Consider the following 27,016-nt stretch of genomic DNA (forward strand, 5'->3'; position numbering starts at 1 on the left):
AGTGTGTGGGACTGTTTGGTGGTAAGCAGAACAATGCAAACCAACTCCCCTGTCTAAAGTCAAATTGTGTGCGTTCCCCACAGTGCCTTCTGTGTCTGAGTTACCACAGCCATGTAGTGGCTCAGTAAGAACTCCTTGTCCCGGTGATTGCAAAAATAAAACAGAAATATCTCTGTTGCTAGGTTAGGAATTAGATCACAACTTATGCATCAGTTTGTCAGCCAATTTCCTCCAAGTTCAACATCAGAACAGGCAAAAAAGCAAAAAAAGTATCAGCCTTTAAAAATCATCAAGAGTATTGGTATAACCTTGCATTTTATCACCCTCGTTCCAATTACCCCAGTGCAGCAGATGCAAGCAGAGTCTCATGCGATCATCTGAGATAAGGATGGAGAACTGAAAGACAAACAGATGACTCACTTTAATGGATTTGCTTCAGACAGGAGAAACCTGTAATTTCTCTTAGGCGTGCTTCATGGACCCATAGTGGAGTGAATCACAGACTTGCACAAGCCTTGAAACTGTGGGCAACTTTACAGTTCTCAGATCGGCTTCTCACAACAGGCAGTGAGTTCTCACTGGGCCCCTTGGACCTTCCATTTCAAAAATGGAGAAGACAGATCACAGCCGCTGACCAGGGACTGTGGGAGGTGCCACGTGATGGTGGGGCACCATGCTGGGGAGCTGAGCGCTGGCCTTCCTGCCGGGTGATTCTCCACCTCAGGGCTGCTAGATCTGCTTCCTGGATGCCGTGAGTAGATGTCCCACACCAACACCATTTTCCTGTTGAAGAAAGGCTTGTTTTTGCACATATTCCAGAAGGGGGAAATGTGTGATTTATGATGGTATTTTCTGGAATGTTCCATTCTTCCAGAAACTTCTGTAACGTGATTTAGAAATTGGCTAGCTCAAGGTTGGAGTATTTCCTAAGCCACCTTTATGTTTGTTTTTCTTTAAGAGTCATTTGTCAGGCTTTCATGGCTCACTCCTAGGAGTGAAAATGCAAAGTATCCTGTCAGGCAAATGAACTCACTGTCCCTGCATTGTCCCCTTGCTTGATACATTTCAATACCTGTCTTTTAGACTGAATGTAAAGCTGGATGTTGTTTTAAAAGCATTCTTTTTTAGTTTCTTCTTTTAGTGAGCCTGACAAAGCTGTCATTGTATCAATTTTAAAAACATTTCTGCAGTTCCTGCCAACACGTTTTGCATCTTCCCTTGTTTCAAGTGGCCAATTCTATGCCACTTGAAACTCTGTATTCCTCATACTCTGAAGACAGTTGTGAGAGCTCTAAAGTGTTGCATCATTAGGGGCTGTTTGTTTGTTTTTGCTTTTTTTTTCAGTGCCAGCACTCCATGAGCTTTCTTCGTGGAGCAGAGGCAATTGCTGGGCCTATCAATTTCTTTAAAATTTTATAAGTATCAAGATAGTTGGTGAGATATCTGGATGTCTTCCAACTCTGAAATTATGTGATTCTTGAAACCTATCAGAATCTAAATCCAGATTCCAATTTTTAGAAAAGATACTGGGTTGCCAACAGATTGGCTGGAAGCCATCTAAAATAGCCAAAGATGAGATGTTTCTGATTCTAATAGTTCTTTTCTATCTTGCTTTCACCCAAGGCTCTATGTGAAGCATTTTGTCCATGGCAAGGAAGAACTGCTAAGGGTAACTAAATAGATTCTACTATTGAGGACAGGGATATTGGGTCTTAAACACATAAACAACTCGTTTATCCATCTGATGTTATAATCAGAGTTCTAATTATACTACTGGAGCAGAGGAAACAGAGGGTTTTAGAATTAGGGGAACAACACACACACACACACATACACACCCCAAAATGTGGGTCACTTAACTCTTAAGTTCCTTGCCCTCTAGTTAATCTCTTTGAATTGGTTGTTCTCATCAGACAGTGGTCTGGCCTGGGAGTATGAGGCGAGTTGCCACCTTGAAGACTGGCAAACAAGTGAGAATAGGCGCTCCCTCTTACCTTGTGGTACAGTTCCAGGGAGAGGAACCCTTTGGGAAAGTATGTCCTTGATTCACAAATATTCTTGGCCACTCACCTTAGGGTGTTTTGCATGAATAGGTTTGTGAGATCACACCTTCCAAGGCATTCCTTCCTCATTGACTACACTTATAGTTCCCGGCTGACCTTTTAAATTTTTCTTTGGGAGTCCCGATGTCAGGCCACACTCAGCATGTTCAGACGCGTAGGGAGTACTCAGTCTGTGTGAGTCATCCCCTACAATTCCATCTAGCATGTTTCAGAAAGGAGCTCCAGTACCCAGGCAGACTCACTGTAGTTTTAAATTCCAACTCATTCAGAAAATCTGCTCCAGGTACAAGGAAGATGGGACAAATAGGAGATGGTGTTTCAGAACAGTTGGGGTCATCTGGGTCTGTCCAGAGAAACAGGATTTTATTAGTTCTGACTTGTGGAGACAGTGTGGAAAGAGACACATGCATTGTTATGACACCCTCTTGTGCCCATGGTGGACATCCCTAACCTGGCATGGCATTATTTCCTGCTCAATTCTTTCACATAAGGCTCCAGGCAGTACAATAAAGAGGAGGTCCACAGTCGGACTGGCATCCAGGAGTGTTTCTACTTAACACACCAGGTTCCAAAATTATCTAGAGTCGCAAATGTGCTCACCTGCCCCTCTGAGATAGAAAAGTTGCCTCATGATTTTAAAACAAAGACTTCAGATGCTTCAGATGCTGATGTCACTCTGCAGGGATCATTTGCCAATTCATTCACTCATCCAACAAACGTTTACCGAGTGTCTATTCTGTATCTTCTGCTGGGTGCTGAGGATAGAGAAACATCAGGTGTTTACATTCTGACTAATGACAACCTGACCTTTTTTTTTGGTCTATTTCACTAGGTGTGGCCTAATTTCTCTGAGGCTCCGGGGCAAAGAGCACAAATTGTTGTGCTCTGTTGACCCACTGTGATTAGAATTTCGGCAGCAGTGTGAAAGTCGCTGATTACTGTAAACTTGATGGAGAGGTAGATCCTTAGACACATCCCCCCCCCCCCCCCCCCCCCCCGCCCCGGGACAATCAGGTCTAGCTGCGTTTTCCTGTAAGTCTCTGAGGCCAGCAAATGTTATTTTCTTTGTAATGACCAGCAAATGGTATCTTTTTCTTTGTGATGAACATGCTGGAGCGGGGAGCCTGGCCTCCATTCAGCAGGCTTGAATTGCTTTTTAGTACTGTGTGAAAAACAAAGGTGGATGGTAGTGGGTAATTAACACTTTTATAATCATGCACAGAAAGAGGCGGGTTATGGAAGTGGAGGAGAAGGAACCTGGGACATGACTTTTGCAGGTCCTGAGAAGCTGCCATTCTAGGTGACTTAGTTGCTTTTATCTCTGAAATAAGTCGTCTTGCAGATACCTTGGGAACGAGATGTGGAGCTGCCCTTATCGAGTGACTAGTATAGAAATTGGAGGGAATTTATAAATAACTGATAACTCTTTATTTACCTTCTTGCCACAGATAACCTCAGGCAAGCGTTCTTTTGCTTCTTGTTTTCTCTTTCACTTTTTAATTCTTCGTTTCTGAAACTGATCTCTTTCTTTTGGTCACCCAAGCTTTGCTGTGAATGACTTAAAGAGCTCCCATGAATGTATTAGCACAGGGACGGGCATAAGGTAGATGCCCAGCAAATACATGTGAAGCCTAAGTCTGGAGAGATTAACGTGTTTCCCTCCAAGATTACATATTGTGATGGAATTGCAGCTTGAAACTCCCCGGAGCATTTCTGATTATCTATTTATTTTTATTTTATTTTATTTTATTTTTTGAGACAGAGTTTCACTCTTGTTGCCCAGGCTGGAGTACAATGGCGCAATCTCAGCTCACTGCAACCTCTGCCTCCCAGATTCAAGCGATTCGATTCTCTTGCTTCAGCCTTCCAAGTAGCTGGGGTTATAGGTATGCACCACCACGTCCAGCTAATTTTTTTTTATTTAGTAGAGACAGGGTTTCACCATGTTGTTCAGGCTGATTTTGAACTCCTGACCTCAGGTGATCCACCCACCTTAGCCTCCCAAGGTGTTGGGATTACAGGCGTGAGCCACTGTGCCTGGCCTAGAATTTCTGATTATCAAGTGAATTGTAAAACCTGGATGAAACAGTCTTCTTACTACAAGAAATCTCAGAACCTTTGATACGTGTTCACGCCTGTGTGTGTGTGTGTCTGTGTGTGTGTTGGGGGGAGTTGTGGCAGTGGTGTTACACATTGTTTCCCAAACTGATTTGGCCATGGAACCCCTTTGTCTTTTATGAGACCAGCGTTCCACAGAAACCCACGTGAGGACACAAGGCCTTGGTCAAATACAGTAGACACCAAAGCTTCCACTGTTTGCCTACTAAAAGTAGAGCAGCCCCACTCCCCGAATTCAAAGAAAATTAGGTCAGTGTATACAAATGCCCTCAAAGTTAAATTTTTCTTCTGTTCCATTTTCTTTAACCTTTTTGTGCCTGCTACAAATGGTTGGCAAACAAATGGTGGATAATATGCATCAACCTCAAACATAAATATGCCTCGTTCCAGCATTATTCTGTCACGATTACTGCTTGCCGTTTTTGTTTCCCCTCACTGGGTACTAGAATCTTAATTTAAGTGGTGACATCTCTTCCCAACAAAGTGTTTTTCTGCCACCATACACAGAGGATTTATAAAGGTAGGGAATATAAGAGAATACACAGACTGTAAACTAGTTCAACCATTGTGGAAGACTGTGTGGTGATTCCTCAAGGATCTAGAACCAGAAATACCATTTGACCCAGCCATCCCATTACTGGGTATATACCCAAAGGATTCTAAATCATGCTGCTATAAAGACACACGCACACGTATGTTTATTGCAGTACTATTCACAATAGCAAACACTTGGAACCAACCCAATGTCCATCAATGGCAGACTGAATTGAGAAAACATGGCACATGTACACCATGGAATACTATGCAGCCATAAAAAAGGATGAGTTCATGTCCTTTATAGGGACATGGATGCAGCTGGAAACCATCATTCTCAGCAAACTACCGCAAGAACAGAAAACCAAACACCACATGTTCTCACTCATAGGTGGGAACTGAACAATGAAATCACTTGGACACAGGAAAGAGAACATCACACACCAGGGCCTGTTGTGGGGTTGGGGGAGAGGGGAGGGATAGCATTAGAAGATATACCTAATGTAAATGATGAGTTAATGGGTGGAGCACACCAACATGGCACATGTATACATATGTAACAAATCTGCACGTTGTGCACATGTACCCTAGAACATAAAGTATTAAAAAAACACACTATTTATTGCATAATGAAACACACACACACACACACACACAAAGAGAATACACAAGTTTGTTGATAACCTGAACACAATGTAGAACCAGAAGTCAATAAATGGAATAAAAGTAATTTAAGGAGAATATGCTTGGAACAAGTCTGGATTCTCCACGTAGGATAGGATCCAGCATTGGCTCCCCACTCTTTACCAGGAACTGGTATGTCCCTCACCTGGGTGAGTTAGCCCCGTAAGGCTCCTGTATGGAAGCTTCTTCTTTAGGTACAGGCCATGGTTTGCTTATATCCATCTGGATAATTCTCACTGTTCTTGTTACATTTAATTTAATATTCAGGTTTTGCATGCTTGTTCTTTTATTTCCCTCATCCTTTCGGGAGACTACTCACTACATATAGACATGTGCTGGGTGCTGGAGAGATACTATATTTGTATTTACTGAAACTTTTCAGTTTGGAATGTTGAAAAACTCCAATTCACTTTAATTATTGAGTCTTTATCAGTGGTAGATGTAAGGATGTGTGTTTCCTCCATTACGTTCTATAAAATATCAACCACGGATGAATTAGGAGGATAAATTATACTGCCAAACCTTTTTAGAAATTTTTAAATTCTTCATTCTCAGAGTCCTTAAGCTCTTCTCTGCAGAGGACTCTGGCTTTTGGCCTCAGCTACATTTGAACTCTGACAGGAGGGATCCCATTCAACTCTTCCTGGTGAGAAGAGAACCAACCAAATTAGGGCCAACCTGAAAACGTCTATCTCATCCATCCCTGCCAATCAAACTGGGCTAAAATAAAAATGCTATCATTCCTCTTGGGTAGTATCACTGAATATTCTCTCCCAACATTTGTAATAACTGAAGAAAATTTACTATATAAATTGCCATCCCAAATGGTATGTAGTTACATATGCCAGACTATAGTAACGTGAATGATCAAGTAGCAAATTAATTAATCAAAATCCTCCAGCCAATTGTGCTTAGTTCAAATTTATGTATTTTATGGTCACGTTTATGATTTCGTATTACATATATACTTTATGCTAGTAAAATTTTTTATGTATATACATATATGAAATATATCATTATTCAATATTGTTCCACAAAGAATGATTTACAGAAAATGTCATAGCTATTGGATCCTTTACTCCCTGAACACGTTCAGGAGCTGTGTGCAGCTGGAGGCCTAGCACTAGTTGGAGAGGCATTTTTAGACTTCACAAATGACATCACATCATTCTGCCAAATATCTGACTTGCTTTCAACAAGGTTAGCTTTAAGCAAAACTCCTATATTAAAGCTAATGGACAGTAAACATGACCCTTCTCCTGAAGCCTCAGACAGCAGGTGCTATCCTCTCTCTCTCTCTCTTTTTTTTTTTTTTTTTTTTTTTTTTTTTGAGACAGAGTTTCACTCTTGTCACCCAGGCTGGAGTGCAATGACATGACCTCGGCTCACTGCAACCTCCTCCTCCCGGGTTCAAGCGATTCTCCTACCTCCCGAGTCGCTGGGATTACAGGTGCCCACTACCATGCCCGGCTAATCTTTGTATTTTTAGTAGAGGTGGGGTTTCACCATGTTGACCCGGCTGGTCTCGAACTCCTGACCTCAAATAATCTGCCTGCGTCAGCCTCCCAAAGTGCTGGGATTACAGGGGTGAGCCACAGCCCCCGGCAGCAGATGCTATTCTTTATAAATGCCTCCCTTCATCTCGTCGTCACCCATTTTAGTGCACATTTCCGACCATGATCTGAAATGTGGAGAGGAATTGGGTTTGCCTTCACCATCGGTCCTATTATTTGGCCCTGAGAATAGATTTCTTTTCTCCTTCACACATGTACCCTGTGAAGGAGACTTCAGTATAATCGTGAAGACTAGCAAGAGAAAGGATTAAAGTGATCACTTTAATGAGAGAAGTGAACAGTCTTCAGCTTGATAATTAAAATGAATCTTACAGTCTGTTTTTCAAACTGCAGGTTACAATCCATTAGAGCCTTGTGAATTAAACTTAGTAGGTGACAACTAGTATTTGAGAGAATGTCAAATAGAATGGAGAAGAACATAGGATAAAACTATTGGACGTATCAGAGTTCTTACTTGTAGGTAGCAAGGATAACTATTTTACATAAAATTTGTCAATATAAAAATTACGTTTTTTTGGTTTTATGTATAGACACTGATATACATGCATAGATACATACCTATGTATGGCTGTGCATAGTGAGTCATAATATGAGATTTGAGATCTGTTTTTTATTGTGTTATTGTCAAGTTTTTTGTTTTTGTTTTTTTTTTGTTTTGAGACGAAGTCTCCCTCTGTCACCCAGGCTGGAGTGCAGGGGTGCGATCTCAGCTCACTGCAACCTCCGTCTCCAGGGTTTCAGCAATTCTCCTGCCTCAGCCTTCAGAGTAACTGGGACTACAGGCGCTCGCCATCACACTTGGCTAATGTTTTGTATTTTTAGTAGAGATGGGGTTTCACCATGTCAGCCAGGGTGGTCTCAATCTCCTGACCTTGTGATCTGCCCACCTCATCCTCTCAAAGTGCTGGGATCACAGGCATGAGCCGCCGTGTCCGGCCTGTCAAAAAATTTTGAAAGCCAAAGTCGTATATGTGAAACATATGGATAATTTTAAAACAATTTATACTGGTTCTTCTGGTACTTTCTTTAGTGATGATCAGTTAAGCATCTATCCTAGACAATATTCATATTGCAAATTGCTAGGTGTGCCCATTCATCAATTTACGGCCTACATGGTGACTTCTTTCTACCCACACTGTAAGATCATCAATTCTGCATTCATAATCCCAACTCCCGTCAAATCCATTACCACACCTTGCCTGTCATGCTGCCATGTTCTCTTTCCCTTGCTCAGACTTGCTCTACCAGATGATGTTGTAAATAAACATACTTTCCCCTGTGTTCATTGGTTAGAAACTTTAAACTCAAAGATAATTTGGAAGCATTCCTGTAAGTGCCTGTGGCTTGTCATCTCAGCTAAAGGCTCACTGGACTCATGAAAGTCCATCTTATGCTTGACGCTACCCAGAAAGGGTCTGATGTCAGATCAATCAGTTCTGTCTGCTCCCTGTTCACCGATTGCCTTATGGACCTAGTTGGATCAGGGCCTAGGTCATCTCTACTGGATCATAAGGGAATTTATGTTTGCTGAGGAGAGTCTTTGCCTGGCTGTGTTCACGGAATGCGATGTGTAGGTAATCTCTTTTCTCACTGTTGTTTTGACTTGTCTATGTTACCCACTGAACATCTTTGACAGGAAAAATAGCATCTTTTATTTCTGTATGCTCAGCATCTGGTACAATGTCTAGCAAATGAGTGACACTTGATAAATGTTGGTTGATAGAATGAATGATCATCTACATTTTACAAAATGGATGAAAAAACAGGCTGGTTCATCCATAGCAGACATAAGATTATAGTATAGCTCTTGCTGATTCTAAAATCAATGATCTTTTTGTTTTGCTGCATCTGAATTTCCAGGAAAATCATTTTAAGGAACTTTATTACCAATAAGTGGTCTGAATTGCCACTATCTTATATGAAGGTGTCATAGTAACGATCATGATGATGTTGATAAATCTCAACTGTTGTAAGGATTTTTTTTTCTGAGATTTGGATTTGAAAGGTAGAACTCTCAGGAAAAGGCAAGAAACAGAGATATGGCAAAAGAATAGAGAGTTATCTTCCTGTGCATCTAGTTTATCTGTATAAACAGTTTATCCATTGCTAAGAGGGAGTCTCAGAACTTGCTCTGGTAGCAGACAATTGGGCTTATTAATTTCACTTTAAGTTACTTGTCTCCATATGCCTAGACAGAGAGTACACTATAGGACAGTGGTTCTCAACTGGGGGAGATTTTTCCTCCACGGGCACATTTGACAACAATTGAGGGGGGGTAGTGAGTGCTATTGGCATCTACTGGATAGAGGCCAGGGATGCTGCTAACCATCCTACAATTCACAGGACAGCCCCCAACAGCAGAGAACTATCCAACCCAGAATGTCAATAGCACCATCACAGAGAAATCCTGTTATAGAGATGAAGAATGGCTGTCCAGCTGGACCGTCTGGGTTGAACTCGTGGCTCTACCACTTTTTATCGGAGTGAAGTTGGGCTCATAGTTGCTCAACTCTTTGTCCGTTATTTTCCCCAGTGATAAAATGAAGATAGTAATAGCATCTTACATCATAGGATTAAATGAGTTTATAAAAGACAGTGCTTAGAACAGTTAATTGGCAAATAGATATTCTTGATAAATATGACTATTATATAAACTTGTCAATTAAATAATAAGGAATGATGCTTTGGTGAAACTACATCCTTCCTGGTTCTTCCGTCATTCTATCTTCTGTAGAAAAGTTAACAGTTGAGAGAAATTATTTTCTTTCATACATTTTAGCTGGCTTGAAAATAGATATTGGTGTGCTTTTCTGGGGCCGGCTGCTTTGGTGTGACTATCTCAGAATATCCGGTGGGTTCACTAAGGAGTTGGTTAGCCTGATAAGTATTATTAGTTGTGTGAAGGTATCACCTTCAGGTGGGTATGCCTTCTTTCTCTATTGCAGGTAAAGATCCTCATGTATGAAAATGAAGTCCCAGGCAACCATGATTTGCTGCTTAATGTTCTTTCTGTCCACAGAATGTTCCCACTATAGATCCAAGATTCACCTAAAAGTAAGTTTGAACTATTCCTATGTGATCCGAAGAGAAATCTCTCAGTTGCCCTCGATGGCAAGACTTCTGATAAATAAGATGCCATTTTAAATACATTTTCAAATGGTTACAACTTTACTCTTGTTGATAATAACTTTCTAAAGAAGGGAACAAAGAAAAGCTGAGAGGTGGCAGGGACTTGCCTGGGGAGCGAAAGTACAGTAGAATAATCACTTTGCAATGAGAAATGTAGATAGAATGTAGATAGACTGCTGGTGAGAGAAGAAGTACTCGCCTGGGAGTTGAGCAATGGAGAGTCAGATCTTAATTTTGCTCCCCAGTAGTTGCATAAGTTGTTTCACTTTTCTGAGTCCCAATTTCCTTATCTATAAGATGAAGTTTTTAAAGATATTATTTATAGTTCTTTATGGATATAAGAGATTTGTGATTCTATTATTGTGATCTAGTGATTATTCCTAGTATCTGTTCATTTCTGTCTTCTAAGGATCTACAGTGTCTGGTGGACCACATTAACTTCATTTCATCCTTACAGTTAACACAGGCAGAGAACAGATTAGTCGTTTAATTCTCATCTGTGTTCTGTTCTCCCTGGATGCTTAAACTTCTTGAAAGATGTAGCATCTTTACTAACTTCACCTAGAAAGGCCAAGTGACCACTGTCAAGGTTCTATCCCTCATTGGAGGGCAGTGCATTCTCCCTGTGCTCTCACCCACGTTTCCTTCAGCAAGTTCCCACAATACCAGCACGTGGATCTGCTGCAGTTTTCTTTCTATTCCTGAACGCATTTTCTTTTCATATTCACATGGAGCCTCTCAGCTGAGATGAGGGAGCAGAGCCCCACAGTAAAGAGGACCTTTGGGAATTTATATTTTTCAGGCTGGAGATAAACTTCAAAGCCCTGAAGGGAAACCCAAGACTGGAAGGATCCAAGGTATGTGACTATAGAACAGTCTTCATCCATTTGAAGACAGGGAAGAATAAAGGAAGGGCATTGGTGTTACAAACTTGTCCCCAGACCATAGGCTTTCCAACTGAATAGCAATCTCCAGTAAGTTCTATATGCTTACCAGTATTCATAGATTTTCTTACAGTTATACCATTACCAGTGGCATAGTCAATGAAGGGAGTTATCAAATATTCACATGTGCTGTAGAATAGTAGAGAAGTGCACATCTCCAAATCCGAAAGAGAAATCTGTTCAAAGTAAAGAGTTAACAGGAGGCAGAAAAGGAAAGAGGACAAGATTATTCCTTCCTTCGTTCAAAGAGATTTTCAGGGTGCTTAAATGTATGCAACACTCTGGTGCTGAAAAGTCTATTAAAGCACTGTAAGATGGACATCATGGGTGATGAGACTGGTCACTCTCAAGAAGTGAGAAGTAAACTGAGGGGGTAATCACTAATAGTACTTCAGTGAAATCATGTGGTTCTCACTCACATAGTGGGGAGTAACTGGATTCTGCACAATCATGGCTAGGTGGCAAATACATCCTTATTTGTGGGTGAGAAAGGAAAGCAGAGAGAAAGGTAGCTAACATTTACAGGGCATTTAAGACAACTTGGATCTAAGTGTTGTACAAGATGCTGTCTCATTCCATATTTATAACAACATTATGGCATCATATTCAATCTATATGGAAGAAGAAAGTGAGAACTACTCTGGTTAATGAACTTGCAAAAACTGATGCAAATTTTGCAGGCAAGGTTTAATGCAAATTTTGCATACAAGGTTTGGCGAAGTTTGTTTCCTTTCCCAGTAAATGCAGTCATCACAGAGCTGTCCAAGCCACAAAAGGTGACTCGCAGGTAACTGGTCACCTCATTGTATTGATTTGAACACTCTAATAGCTCTCAGCATCATTTACTTTCCATTCCCCAGCTGCTATCTTAAGGCAATTCTCCTGAGAATATTTCAACAGGCTCACTCTTCCTATCCAAAGCGCCTTCACTGTGACCCATGGGCAAAATTTGGCCTGCCACTAGTTTTGGTAAATAAAGTTTTATCGGAACATAGCCATACCCATTCATTTACATATTGTCTTTGGCTGCTGTCACACTACAAAGGCAGGGTTGAGTAGTTGTGACTAAGACCCATATGGCCTGCAAAGCTGAAAATATTTACTCTCTGGCTAGAGTTACCATATTTAGCAAATAAAAATAGAGAATGCCTGATTAAATTTGAATTTCAGATAAACAATGAATAATAGCGCATGGATCATACAGACACTGAAAACTTATTTGTTGTTTATCTGAGCATTTACAGTCATTTATTATTTGCAGATTCTATATTTGCAAATTTGCTTAATGCTGAAATTTATCTGTAATCCCTAAATCAATACTCACAGTGCTTTTGTGGTCATTCACAGACATGTAGAAAGCAGCAAAAAATTGAGATGTCCAGTACATATGTTTTCAGCAGGAGCTGGACAAGGTGATGTTTTACCTTCTTGTTCTAGCTCTCCTACTATAAACAACTGTTCTTTCCTGGTCTATGCAGCACCACAGTTTTGTTTTTGCATTTTTGTGCTTTTTGTTGATGATTTTGCTGTTTAAAGTAGCCCCCAAACATACTGCTGACGCGCTGCCTAGCATTCCTAAGCCAGAAAAGGCTGGAATGTGTCTTATGGAGAAAATGCATATGTTAGATAAGCTTTGTTCAGGTATGGGTTACAGTGCTATTGGCCATGAGGTCAATGCTAATGAATCAACAATATATATTAAATAAGGTATCTTTATATAGAAACACACATTCAAGAGGTCATATATTGATTAGTTGATGAAAATACTGTAAGCAGAAGCTTGTAGGAACCTACCCTTATATTACCCTAGGAGCGATTGTTCAGAACACTTAGTGTTCATGGTGACTTTATAGAATGTAACTCCTGTGGACAATGAGAATCAACTGTGTGTGAAAATAAAATTGACATTTAACTGGGATTCCCATATTTTATCTGGCAACTCCATTCACGTGTTCCTTGACATAAAAGTTTATGGACTCCTGCTCTATCTTATCATCAATTATCTTTCAAAAACAAGTCCAATCATGTCTTCTGGTAACTCCCACATTAGCACAGCATTCAAGGCCCTGCGTGAGTTAAACCCTGCTTTCCTTCCCACCCTCATCTCTTGCCACTCCCGCTTCAAGTGCTCTGGACTAGTCTTTCTGAATGACGTGAAATTCCCCTTTCCATGTGCTGTTCACTCTGCCTGGACACCAGCTTCACAATCTACCTGGCAGCTCTTACTCATTGCCGTGGGCCCAGTTCAACGTCACTTCCTCCAGGAAGCAATCCAAAAATCTCCAGAATGAATTTGATGCACATGTCAGAGTATGGAAATCCTAATTGGGCTCCTGTCTCTCTCTCTCTCTCTCTCTTTTTTTTTTTTAGAGAAATGCCATGGACCTTGTATCTCTTCTTCCAACTGCAGCCGGCCCTGTGCTAAGGACTTTCGTGGAGAAATAGGATTTACATGTAATCAAAAAAAGTGGCAAAAATCAACCGAAACATGTACAAGTCTTTCTGTGGAAAAACTCTTTAAGGTAACGCATTCAAAAATTATTGGTGACAGAAGTCAATCCCCCAGGAGAAAGTGAGGCATTTTTAGTGTGATCTGTTCAGCATGACAAAAAGTCTCAGATCTGCAAAACCTACCGAGTGGGTTAAATTTAGAAAAATCTACAGAGTGGGTTAAATTTGTTTCTTGACCTTCTTTCCTTACCCAAACTCTCAGGTACTCTCCCTCCTCTCCACATGCTCTCTATTTCTACCACTAAGAAACTTCTCTTAAAAAAAACAAAAAACAAAAAACAACAACAAAAAGAAACAAAGATATGAAACTCATTTACGCTATGGTGCATATGATTGCTTAGAGGTTACGTTTTAGCTCTAATGGTGGGTTTGTATGCCTCTTGTGATAATCAGTTAATCAACTAAATGTGTCTAGAATCAAATTTATTTTGATATCTCTTTTTTTGTTTTTGAAATGGAGTCTTGCTCTCCTCCAGGCTGGAGTGCAGTGGTGCAATCTCAGCTCACTGCAGCCTCCGCCTCCTGGGTTCAAGCGATTCTCCTGCCTCAGCCTCCCGAGGAGCTGGGACTACAGGCACCTGCCACCACATCCAGCTAATTTTTGTATTTTTAGTAGAGATGGGAATTCACCATGTTGCCCAGGATGGTCTCGGTCTCTTGATCTTGTGATCTGCCCGCCTGGGACTCCCAAAGTGCTGAGATTACAGGCATGAGCCACTGTGCCGGGCCTTTATATCTCTTTTTAATACTTTCAATCTCTTGACCAAAAGAAAGGAGAGATGTGTGCTCTATCTAGAGGAACAGAAATTGAATGCATACACATCCAGTTAAAGTTAAAATCTCTTTTGTATCATTCCATGTAGCAACTGTTATCTTCTACCTCCCCTGCAATCCCATGGAAGCTCATGGATCTCTGCATTTTCTAAAATTTTAACAGTGTTTACAAGGGGATTGCAGCTGGCTTCTCTGTCACTTAGCCTAGGTAATCACATAGAAGTCCTTGCAACTATGGTCACACTCAAAAGTGAATGAAAGGAAATAAATCATTGCTTTTCCTTATTCAAAGTCACATTCTGAGTGAGTCTAGGTAAAAGAATCAGAAAACGAGCAAATCACCTCTTCTAACTAGTAAACTCTAAAGTCCAAAATTGTAATTCCTTAGCGTTCTGTGTTTGACCTGCCAACCTCCCAAATCCACTCCCCCGTGAAATTCCATGTGGCTCTTCTTTCCCTTCGCTGTAGAAAATTATCTTGTTATAATGCTTGAGTTAAAAATCAATGTCCTGAAAGCAAATTCCAGTAGTAAAGGTCAATATCCTGGTGCCTGCTAATTCGAGCGAAATCCTCTGCCTCTTTCTGACCCCGCTGTGTCCTCTCCACCCCGCTCTGCATCAAATCCACTTTTTAGGACGCTGCTTCTTCATCTGCCTTCCGCATGTAGATTGTTTGTGTTTTAGTTCCTTTAGTCTGACACATGGTAGGTACTTAATCATTTTTGAATGAAACTACATTTGTTTTAAACAGGACTCAACTGGTGCATCTCGCCTTTCTGTAGCAGCAGCATCTATACCCCTGCACATTCTAGACTTTCGAGCTCCTGAGACCATTGAGAATGTAGCTCAAGGAATCCGTAAGAACTGCCCCCTTGATTATGCCTGCATCATTGATGTTGTGAAATCATCAGAAACGACATCTGGAAATATTGCATTTATAGTGGAGTTATTAAAAAATATTTCTACAGACTTGTCTGATGATGTTACTCGAGAGAAAATGAAGGTATTCTTTGTTAGTAATTAAAAAATGATGTTTCTCTTAAAATTTTCATTTGAATAGTTTCAAATGTACTTTCCAGGACAAACACTACAGTGACAGCAACCATCACAGCAACAGCAGGCATTTCACTTCGGTGTGGGATATTGATTCATTCTAGTTTATGGAAGTTTTCAAGAAGTTAAAACATTTTGAATACCTATCTTTGTACACACTTCACATTTTCAAGAAAATGTCACATAGTGTAGTGATGGCAGTGAGCAAGATGGAATGTACCTTTCTAAAACTATATTCTTTAGAACGGGGGTCCCCGACACCCGAGCTGTGGATTGGTACTGGGCTGTGGCCTCTTAGGATCTGGGCTGCACAGCAGGAGGTGAGCGGAGGGTGAGCGAACATTACCGCCTGAGCTCTGCCTCCTGTTGGATCAGCTGCAGCATTAGATTCTCATAGAAGCATGGATCCTATTGTGAGCTGCCTATGAGATGGAGGTAGGTTGTGTGCTCCTTAGGAAAATCTAATGCCTGATGATCTAAGGTGGAACAGCTTCCTCCTGAAACCATCCCCACCTCCGCTGCCCAGAGTCCACGGAAAAATTGTCTTTCATGAAGCTAGTCCCTGGTGTCAAAAAGGTTGAGGACCACTGCTGTAGAACATAACCATTCTGAGAAATGTTAATGGAGATTCTGTTTTTAAAAGGGAGATCTGTAGCACATCAGTTGTAGGAAATTCTGGGTTAAACAAAGTTAGGCAGGTTTCTGTATGGCACAGCATTTCAGAGCCTTTAATGTCCTAATGAACTTTGGAATTATTTGTAAGGCAGGGGGAGATAGGGACAGGGTGTGCAGTCTTTATCAAGGTTGGATGACCAGAGAACATACCTCCACTCTCCTCCATTAAACAATCATTAAAATCTAATGGGAAACTTGAGTTCTACACACACTGCAGTCTGGAAATGCTGCCCTGGGTGCAATAATAAAGCAGGTAAACCTTAGCTGTGATTTTTTGTGTGTGTGTTATTTTACTTTTCTTCCCTCTGTGTGACCTTACTAATGTGGGATTCTAATACATAGGGAATTTGAAGAGAAATATGCCAAATAAGATTGGGTAACTTGATCTTTAGAAATTTCAGGTTTTAGAAATCAACTTTGTACAACAATGTGTAAATCCTTAGTATAATGTTCACCTTTCTCCGTTGCAGAGCTACGGTGAAGTGGCCAACCACATCCTGGACACGGCAGCCATTTCAAATTGGGCTTTCATTCCCAACAAAAACGCCAGCTCGGATTTGTTGCAGTCAGTGAATTTGTTTGCCAGGCACCTCCACATCCACAATAAATCTGAGAACATTGTGAATGAACTCTTCATTCAGACAAAAGGGTTTCACATCAACCATAATACCTCAGAGAAGAGCCTCAATTTCTCCATGAGCACAAACAATACCACAGAAGATATCTTAGGAATGGTACAGATTCCCAGGCAAGAGCTAAGGAAGCTGTGGCCAAATGCATCCCGAGCCATTAGCATAGCTTTCCCAACCTTGGGAGCTATCCTGAGAGAAGCCCACCTGCAAAATGTGAGTCTTCCCAGACCGGTAAATGGTCTGGTCCTATCAGTGGTTTTACCAGAAAAGTTGCAAGAAATCGTACTCACCTTCGAAAAGATCAATAAAAGCCGCAATGCCAGAGCCCAGTGTGTTGGCTGGCACTCCAAGAAAAGGAGATGGGATGAGAAAGTATGCCAAATGATATTGGATATCAAGAATGAAGTGAAATGTCGCTGTAACTACACCAGTACAGTGATGTCTTTTTCCATTCTAATGTCCCCCAAATCAATGACTGACAAAGTTCTGGACTACATCACCTGCATTGGGCTCAGCGTCTCAATCCTAAGCTTGGTTCTTTGCCTGATCATTGAAGCCACGGTGTGGTCCCGGGTGGTTGTGACGGAGATATCATACATGCGTCACGTGTGCATCGTGAATATAGCAGTGTCCCTTCTGACTGCCAATGTGTGGTTTATCATAGGCTCTAACTTTAACATTAAGGCCCAGGACTACAACGTGTGTGTTGCAGTGACATTTTTCAGCCACTTTTTCTACCTCTCTCTGTTTTTCTGGATGCTCTTCAAAGCACTGCTTATCATTTATGGAATATTGGTCATTTTCCGTAGGATGATGAAGTCCCGAATGATGGTCATTGGCTTTGCCATTGGCTATGGGTGCCCATTGATCATTGCTGTCACCACAGTTGCTATCACAGAGCCAAAGAACGGCTACATGAGACCCGAGGCCTGTTGGCTTAACTGGGACAATACCAAAGCCCTTTTAGCATTTGCCATCCCGGCGTTGGTCATTGTGGCTGTGAATCTCATTGTGGTTTTGGTTGTTGCCATCAACACTCAGAGGCCCTCTATTGGCAGTTCCAAGTCTCAGGATGTGGCCATAATTATGAGGATCAGCAAAAACGTTGCCATCCTCACCCCACTGCTGGGACTGACCTGGGGTTTTGGAATAGCCACTCTCATAGAAGGCACTTCCTTGACATTCCATATAATTTTTGCCTTGCTCAATGCTTTCCAGGTAAGTTCCAAGAGAGAGACTTCTGTGTTACTCAGGCTACACCACAAAAAATGACTATGATCTGAAATTATAGAACACAAAATGTTCTCTCCACTTCCTTTTATATCTTAGGATTATTTGGCTATGGCATCTCCAACTGTTGATTGTTAAATTGAATTTAGCTGACCAGGGTGGTTGGGTGGAAATCTCCTTCCTTCTTTCCTCACTGATCCACCTGTATCCCTACTAAAGTTTCAATCTTAGAAGAAGCCAACCTTCACTTATAGAGGACTATTGTTTGGTCAAGGATATGTGAAGCTACATGTTATGCCTGAAAACAGGTACATTTTTTATCCTTTCTCCAGTGGTTTGGGAATTCAGTGAAATAACAGCCACTTTCTATATTATGAAAAGATGGGCCTTGCCACTCACTTTGGGTGTTAGCCAGTCAGGAGTTCTCATACCCCTTCCCTGCTAGTCACATTTGTAAAATGTGAGAGTTGTGAAATGAGAAATGAGTTAGAAATGACATTCTAGTCCAACCCATTCATTTTACAGGTATGGAATCAAAGCTCAGAATACTTATGGGATGGGCACAGGGCCACCCAGCTAACAGCTATCTGTTTATAGAAACAGATCTTGCCGTATGTTACCTGATCTTGGGAATGACACTTTTCTCTGCGCTTCAACTTTCTCATCTGTAAAATAAAGATAGGCATCTAGAATGATCTCTATTGTCTTTTCCTACTCCAACATACTGGGTTTGGCAAGATTGTTCCTCTCAAAGTTGTTTTACTGTCTCTTGGCTACTAAGCTTACACTTTTGGGAGGCTACCATTGACCAGACTGCTTTTCATACCCACAAGTAATAGAACATTTGATGAGTCCATTTTCTTGATTATGCTTTTAATCAGAAGTTGGCAAACTATGGCCTGCAGGCTGTTTTTGTAAATAGGGTTTTACTGGTAGCCAGTCATGCTCGTTTGTTTACAGTTTTCCTTTGACTGCTTTTAAGTTACAACAGCAAACTTGAGTAGTCACAGCAAAGACCGTATGGCCTGGAAAGCCTAAAATGTTTACTATTTGGTTCTTTTCAGTACAATTTTTCCCCACTACTGTTTTAAATAACATAACTAATTAAACAGCAAAGTATTCCTATTAACATGTCAGTATTATTCTATTTAAAAGCATGATACAAAATAGAAAGCAGCCTTTAAAGAAATACCAACTCAGATCAATTATATATCTTACTCATAATTCTATAATAACTAAGGAGCACACTTATTCTACTCTTTCTGTTGCATTGCTTTACAGTGAAATCTTTGACATGAAGGTTTTTTTTGTTTGTTTTTTTGTTTGTTTTTTTTAAATCAAAGACTCTGGGACTTTTGATAAATTTCCCCACTCTTGAAGTTACCCTGGTGAGTAATGATCTCATCCTTCCTTACTTTGCAACTTAATTAAACCCCAGGAAATTTTGCTATATATTTCTTTTTCAGTTCATTTGTGTTTCTCTCTTCTTGACAGAAAAATACTCAAATGTTTCTAGTTATATACATTTCTCTTTTCTCAACAAGCTCTCCCTGTGACTTAACATCTAAAATTTTAGTCTGATGAGTGTTTCTTCACCATGAACTCTCCTTAGATTGATTGTGAAAAGACCCTAGCCTTATAAATCTCTGTAGCATTCTCTTACTTTTATGTAGAAAGGTTTTTTTTTTTTTTTTTTTTCCACCAGCTTAGAGGCCTTGGCTATCTATTTACTGACTTTTAACTCCAGCTCAAAGTAGACTAGAATATAAGTTTCGTTTTCTTAAGACACCTTCCATGATTGTGATTTTGAATTACAAGTTTCTGTCACACGTTACTGTCATCATGAGTAGAAACAGCTACCTCTATATTTGGGAAGAAAGTAACATAACTGCATAAGGCTGAAAACTGTCCTACATCTACAGTCATTCAATAAATATCAATAACCCTCCTGTACATTCCTGTGCAGGCGATGATCCTCTTCCAAGGGTGGGGGCAGACTCAAAGGAACAACCATCAGTGCATTATTATCTGCATTCGTGGAAACTGAAGTTTCTAATGTCCAATAACTGCCCTAGGAGGTATCTAGAAGAGTGGTATGAAAATAACAGCTGAGATATTTTTTGAAAAACCATCCCTCATGAGTCTGTTGAATTTTGCCACAGGGTTTTTTCATCCTGCTGTTTGGAACCATTATGGATCACAAGGTAATTTGAATTTGCTTCCTCCTTATCAGTGATTTTCATGTGGCTGGGGGAAGCAGGAGGATGAAGCAGTTTTGATTGGAGAGCATAGTCCAGGGGAATTGAGTTTGTGAGGATGGTTTGAGGAATCAGCTGTGAAAAGGAAAAACAAAATAAAACAAAACCAATATTCTGTCATTTCTTGCTCTTTATCAAGTCAACAGGAGTCTCTTTATCAAGTCAACAGGAGGAGTACTGCTGGTGAAAAAAATGGAAATCATAATCACAATTTTAATGTTAATACCAAATCTGAAATCTAATTAAAACTACATGCTAGCTTTTATCCAAATCTTGTTACTTGCCAGTCACTATGCTAAGTCCTCTGATATTGCTTCTGCCAGGGTTACTGGTCTTAAAGTTTCAGGACAGGCATCTGAGCCCTGGTGATTCTGTTGTTTCTTACAACATCCGTGAGGTACTTCTTACTGTCATTGCTTCTTTAGATAAGAGATGCTTTGAGGATGAGGATGTCTTCATTGAAGGGGAAATCAAGGGCAGCTGAGGTAAGCTTTCCCCTTTTAGTCTCAGCCCTGGAGGGTCCATGTCCTCACCAGTTATGCAGAGACAAATACCATAGCTCAGTACTCAGGATCTGCGGTCGAAGAGGATCAATAGAGCATAATTCATTCATTTCTTCATTCGATAAATTTGGAGTATTCTGCTAAAACTGAAGGTCAGTGGAATATACCCTTCAAGAGAATGTTTCATGTTGGATGTATTTCAGCTTGACATTTGAACCCATCAAGATGGGACCACATGAACTCAGGATCATAGATTCATAAAATGTGAGAGCTGTGAAATGACAAATGAGTTAGAAATGAGATTCTAGTCCAACTCATTCATTTTACAGGTATGGAAGTCAAAGCCCAGAATGCTTATGCGATGGGCACAGGGCCACCCAGCTAATCAGTAGCAGAATCACAACAAGGAACAATTGGCATTGAAATCTCTTTCCATTCTCCTTGAGACTCTTTTGAGTAAACCATACTCTCTTGGATTGGAGTATCTGTGTATTTACAGATCTTGGAGACTTTGAGCCTGGCTATCAGTCTCTTAAAGCACCAAGTAAAACTGCTGATACTACTTTATTAATTAGAAGTTATTTGTTTAACCTACAGATTCACATTAGGAGTCCCTTCCTTAAAAACAAAAACTTTTTGGATACATTGATAACTACCATTTATAGTTAGATAGCATTGAGTGTGATTTTTAGTATCATAGATTATCTATTCTAAGATAGGCATTTTCTTCATCTTTTAATGTGTCTGAAATTGGAATGTATCTTATATTCAATGGCATGTCAGAGTTTAATTGGAAAGTTTTGTTTCTTTTTGTTGTTTAGCAGAACATAAAAATAATGATGTAGCTTACACTTCAATTCAGTGAAATATGATAATTTAGTTTTGTGTAGCTATATCAATGTGGGTACTCTTTCTCATGTATTCATTTTCACATGTTTATCTCTAGAGAGGGATATACATTTAGTCAATATCATTACTCATTACCACCACTGTTATTTTTCCCCCACTTAGAATGCATCATTAAGCCCAACCAATGGATCTAAATTAATGAATCTTCAAGGATGAAATGTGAGTATTAAAAATACAAAGAGAAATTTCACCTGCAATTTGTATCAATCCACCAGTACCCCTTGTGACCACACTATTGCCTGCTATGTGATGCCGGAATGAGGTAGGAAGGGAACGGGGGACATACATTTCAGAGAATGGAAACATCTTGATTGTCTAGCACATAAATGAAAGTATGTACATTTTCTTTAAAACCTATGTCATCTCAGCTTACATGACCAAACCATCACACCTGCTGTCCACAGTACTCACATACCTTAATTCCATCTTGTCAGTGAGTAGTAACACTCATAATAGCCCCATTGTTGAAAAAGAACACTTGATTGATTGGAATCACAAAGCGACAGGTCTGTCTTTCCTAATGAAGTGGAATCCAGAATCATTCCTAAGCGGGTGTGGGTGGGGTTGTGGCAAATTAGCTACCTACTCATAGCCAACCCCAGAGACATATTTCTGCACAGGTGAAACCAGGGGAGAACACACATTAGACAGCCAGGAAGCAGGAGAATAAGTCACAAAAATGGCAGCCAGAAGCCTGAGAGGTACTGGGGGAATGTGGGCAGGGATGATCAACCTTGGGAATGGTTTTGCTTGGAAAGGTTTCATGGCCTTTCTGCATTGTTATAGAAGAGTCTCAGACTTTCAAACAAAATACCATTTGGCAGCAGCCACGTCCTTTTTATATTTCTTTACTTTTCTGAGTCATGGTCCATATATTGAGCAACGGGCCAAAACAAGGGGTTGAATCTCATGGAACCAAAGACACTCTGAGTTGGAAAAACCTTTAAGGGACATCCATGTTACAGACCCTGCAAACCGTATGCTGTGCTGGTATGGGAGGTACAGGGAGAGGGAGAGAGAGGAGGAGGGCTCTGTCGTATACATGGAGTGGCATGTGTGAGTGCTGGGAAAACAGGGAGAGGAAAACATAGGCCTGTTACCCTTAATAATTGTCATCATATTTGGAATTTTATAGGAGAACTTTACAAAGGTTGATCCTCCTGCTCGCTGTCCATTTCCTAGTCTGTCAGCTTCCTCCAGGATGAAACATCGCTATAACGTTTCTTAATTTGCCACTAATAGAGAGTCACTAATTCAAATGACCTATTAAAAACACAGCTGGCCTTTCTATTAAGGTCCTAATTAAACAACCACTTGTTTTAGGTTTATCAGACTGTCTCAGGTGGAGGAGGCCCTGCCTTTGGGGGATACTGTGTCCAGCCTTTCAAGGGAAGAAGTGCGTAGTGAAGGCCTTATCTCCAGCTGGTTGGGGATCCTTGGTTGGCTGTAGTCCATGTTGGAGAAACACAGGAGAAGGCAAGATCAGGAGCTATACTAACTAGGGTTGGGGATGTACAAAGGAGTCTGCCAGTATTAGAAGGAAGTCCAGGAAGGAGGTGGAATGCCCTTACAATACTCCATGATGAAGACTTCATCACGTAATTCTCTAACTATCAACTTGGCTCTATTTTGGAAGTGATAAGAGGTAGGCGAGGAACTGAGGACTGGATTCTTTGAGCATGTCCCTTGTAGGTGGCTCTGTGCCTATTGAATTTTCTCAGTATTGGGTCCTATGCTTTTCACATCTGGACTCACGTGATATCAGAAGGGCTCTATAATCACAGCTTGCATCGTGGTAGACCGTGTTGAAGACCCAACAAAGATTACAGTACAGGGCTAAGAAATTCACACTAGATCATCCTCCAAAGTCCAGAGTGGAGGGTAGCAGCACCAGGGGGGTCCCTCAGCAGAGAGAGGGGCCCCATGCACAGGGTTCAGGGAAAAACCCCAGGCACACTCGGGTTATTTGGTAAGCACCAGGAGTGGTGGTGGTCCAGGGCAGGGCTGAACCATGGGGGAAGGCAGTGTTCCAGACCTTTACCAAAAATACAGGATTGAAGGCTGACCTGGTCTCAGCCTCTCAATCCGAGAAATGGCTTGAGAGGTCAGAATTGGACTTGCAAGGAGAATTGAGGCTTCCAGGGTTGGGGGACCCTCCTCATATCCCAATGAATGCAGGTCAGAATTGTTCTTAGAAACAGGGTTGAGACAGGTCTGTCAGGTGGTCCCAGGGTCAGGGAAGGAGGACTGCAGAGGTGGAGAAACAGGGAACTTAGCTCTGGGTATAGATTCTCACGGGGGGACCCCATCCTGGGAGGCAGGGGAGAGAGGGCCACGGCACTCTGTTGGAGGCCACAGCTCCACAGCACCCTCTGTTGTTCATATCAAAGGCAGGACAAGCAGGCTGTTAGATTCCGGGGGCACCAGGAAGGCGCTGGGTTCCTCCAGTGTCTTCCACATATTTGTTTATGCCTGTTTAGTGTTGGTTTATCACTAAAAGGATACAGATTTTTTCACTCTACAATAATAAATGAGACTGGTTGAACAAATACCACAAGGGAAGCAACACGGTTTACAATGTAAATTCATAGCAGCAGAGGCATTCTAGAATCCAAGTTCGAACAGCAGAGGAGGAGGGAGGGCACTGAGCACCAAGTTTAGGGTGGAAGGAGCAGCCCAGAGAAGGCAAAGGCACCAAAAATTGCAGCTGAGAGCATCACCTTTTTACTGTGTGACCTTGAGGAAATTACTCAATGGCTCTGTGCTTCATTTCATCTTCTGTAAAGCAGAGTTAATAATAGTACTGGCCTCCCAAGACAGTTTCAGGAGTAAATGAGCTAACACGTTAAAAACCCAATGCAAGCTGTTATTCTTGCTATTAATTGTTTTTCAACCATATTTCCCAGGCTGCCCCATTTTTGATGGACGTCCTGAGACCAAGAGGGGAGATTGGGAGAAAGAGGACATGGAAAGCAGGCTGGAGTGAGAAGGAATGGTCATGCTTCCTTGGAATACTTTCTCTTCTGGTCAGGAGTGACTCCAAAGCTCTTGGTCTGCTGAAGAAAAAATGAGGATATCATTTGCTGACTGAGCTTTAAGGAGGGTGATTTAGGGACTCTTTGACCTACCCACGTCCTGCAAGAGGCTGGCTTCTTGGTCAATCTTGGCTAGATTAAGGGTCAACCTGCAAGCCATTTTATGGTCTCGTTGGCCAGCTGGGGCCTGTGAGGCCCTGCTGGGCTTGGTTGTCTTTCACTCCTGAGGCCTGCTGTGTGGCTCCATAGCTCAGTCCTCCATCACTCTGCGTGGATCTTGGGTACTTTGGACAGTGAGGGTTAGATCCAATTTTAGGAGTAGGGTTGGGGGTGTGAGTGGCAGTGTGGGGTAGCAAGAGGAACAATGAGTCTACTTTGGAGACAGTTAAGTCATGGTATGTTTCCTAAAGATAGGGAACAGAAGAAAAGTAAGAGAACTGTTTAATATGCTGATTTTTTTAGTCTATTTTAGACCTTGAGTAAACTAATTTAGCTTCTAGGATCCAAGTTTCCTTATTTGTGAAACAGGAAAAAAAATATTCTTGTAGGTATTACTATTTGTGTGTTTGTGTCTACCTGCATGTGTTTGTGTCTGTGTGTGTGTGTGTGTGTCTTTTAAAAATACTATATATAAAGAAGATTCTGGTTGTTATTTTAGACGTAAAAATGAATATATGTACCTTTCACAACTTGCTCATGTGTGAGTTCATTTGAGATGGGCTTGTCCATTGGTACCACACATTCTTGGGCACCAGTGCTGCTATCAGTCCACCTCAGTGCATTGACCATACCTATAGGAGGCCTGAGAATGCAATCCTGCCGTGCGTTCACAGGGCGGGAACCTGGAAATATTTAGCAAAGAACACTAGCGTCTTTCAGGGATTCTCAACGAAATTTCTATCACCTATTTGGCTTTATAGTGAGGCATTCAGGATTGAAGATGGGCATATGCATGGGTAGAGCACTCTGTTCAAATTGTGGAAGTCGTAAAAGCCGATTAGTGGTCATGTTTTTTCATAAAACAAACAACAAAACAATGGAATGAATATCTCTTTGCAGGGCTCCTGTCAAAACCTTTAGTATTGGTTTAGAAACAAGATAAGATCTGGTTTCAAACTAAATAGTAATTATTTAAAGGGTGAAAATTCTCAGCCAATTGCAAATTTTTCTCCTCTCATGAAATGAAAATAAAATGTTCATTGGAGAGACATGAATTTAACTTTTAGATGTATAAAAGTTCTTTAGCATTAATTTATTGATTCACATTTCCTTTCTGACCCTTGCTACTATAAAAACAACTTTTATTTCTCTCAATCCAGAAATTCCTGAGCATTATGCAATTCCAAGCCAAATAATTGCCTTTGGTTTAGTAGATTTATTTGATACTGTAACAAGGCCAAATCTATAATTTTCATATACTAATACCATTTAGTCTTCTTTCTTTTCCGTATTTTCCAAAGCTTTCCATCTTTGTAGCACATAGTAAGAGAAATGTAGTACTGGGTGCAGTCAGTTCTGCAATAAGGCCACATATGCGTTTCAAAAATCACCTCGCTATGCAAAATAGGCAATAAAAACCACAGAGCTTATGGGGAAAATGGATTGGAGATAAAACATGGCAAAACTTTGTCAGAGACACGTTAAAAAAGGTAACTGAATAAAAATTATAGCACAGTTTTACTCATGCTAAGTGGTCAAGAAATATATGAATATGACTATATATATACACACACACACACACACACACACTTTTCATTGAAAAAGATCTGAAATTTGCTTTTGGAAGTGGTTGTCAAAAAGGTTGCAGCTTGTTAGTTATTGTGAAGGAAGGTTATCTGACATTGAGAGAAAGTTGTAACACCAGAAGTAAATTGGTATGGCTTATAACACATGCAGTGAATTGAGAGAGGTGGTAGATGTTTGAAGTTTGTGTGTGTGTGTGCATGCGTGTGTGCATGTTTTGTATACCCCTACATGGCTTGATTCATGTACATACAGTTTTCTGGGTTCACCTAATGTTTCTTGAAGATGGTATCACGTATTAGCAAACATGAAATTCATGTTCTGTTCAAATTATTCCCTAATATATCCATCCAGTTAGAACAAATTCTTGTTTTCAAAACAAGCATTATAGCAGAACTGACTGTATCTCGTGGTGAACCACCATAAAGAACAGTGAGTTCCAGCACTGAAATGCGTTAAAAATCACCTAGGAAGCTTCTAAAACCATGAAACCCTGAGCCTTACCCCCAGAGATTCTGATTCAATTAGTCTTTGAAAAGGCGGGAAAAGAGAACCTTTCTAGGTGGAAGAACGAAGAAAGAGAAACTTCTCACTCAATAAGTTTAATTCAGATAAATAGTTACTGGTTTCTTACTGTATGTGCCTACA

General features: G+C 40.8%; 1 protein-coding gene across 1 annotated transcript; it reads left to right on the forward strand.

The window, feature by feature from the left end:
- Positions 1–27,016, forward strand: ADGRF4 (adhesion G protein-coupled receptor F4). Its single transcript, XM_007972319.3, has 10 exons — positions 1–751; positions 9,919–10,027; positions 10,905–10,959; positions 13,417–13,568; positions 15,082–15,333; positions 16,529–17,908; positions 20,083–20,124; positions 20,604–20,663; positions 21,693–21,749; positions 24,497–27,016. The coding sequence occupies exons 2-9, from the start codon at positions 9,935–9,937 to the stop codon at positions 21,744–21,746; spliced, it is 2,088 nt and encodes a 695-aa protein (XP_007970510.2). The 5' UTR covers positions 1–751; positions 9,919–9,934; the 3' UTR covers positions 21,747–21,749; positions 24,497–27,016.

The sequence above is a fragment of the Chlorocebus sabaeus genome, chromosome 17 (assembly GCF_047675955.1).
Source record: "Chlorocebus sabaeus isolate Y175 chromosome 17, mChlSab1.0.hap1, whole genome shotgun sequence".
Lineage (NCBI taxonomy): Eukaryota > Metazoa > Chordata > Mammalia > Primates > Cercopithecidae > Chlorocebus > Chlorocebus sabaeus.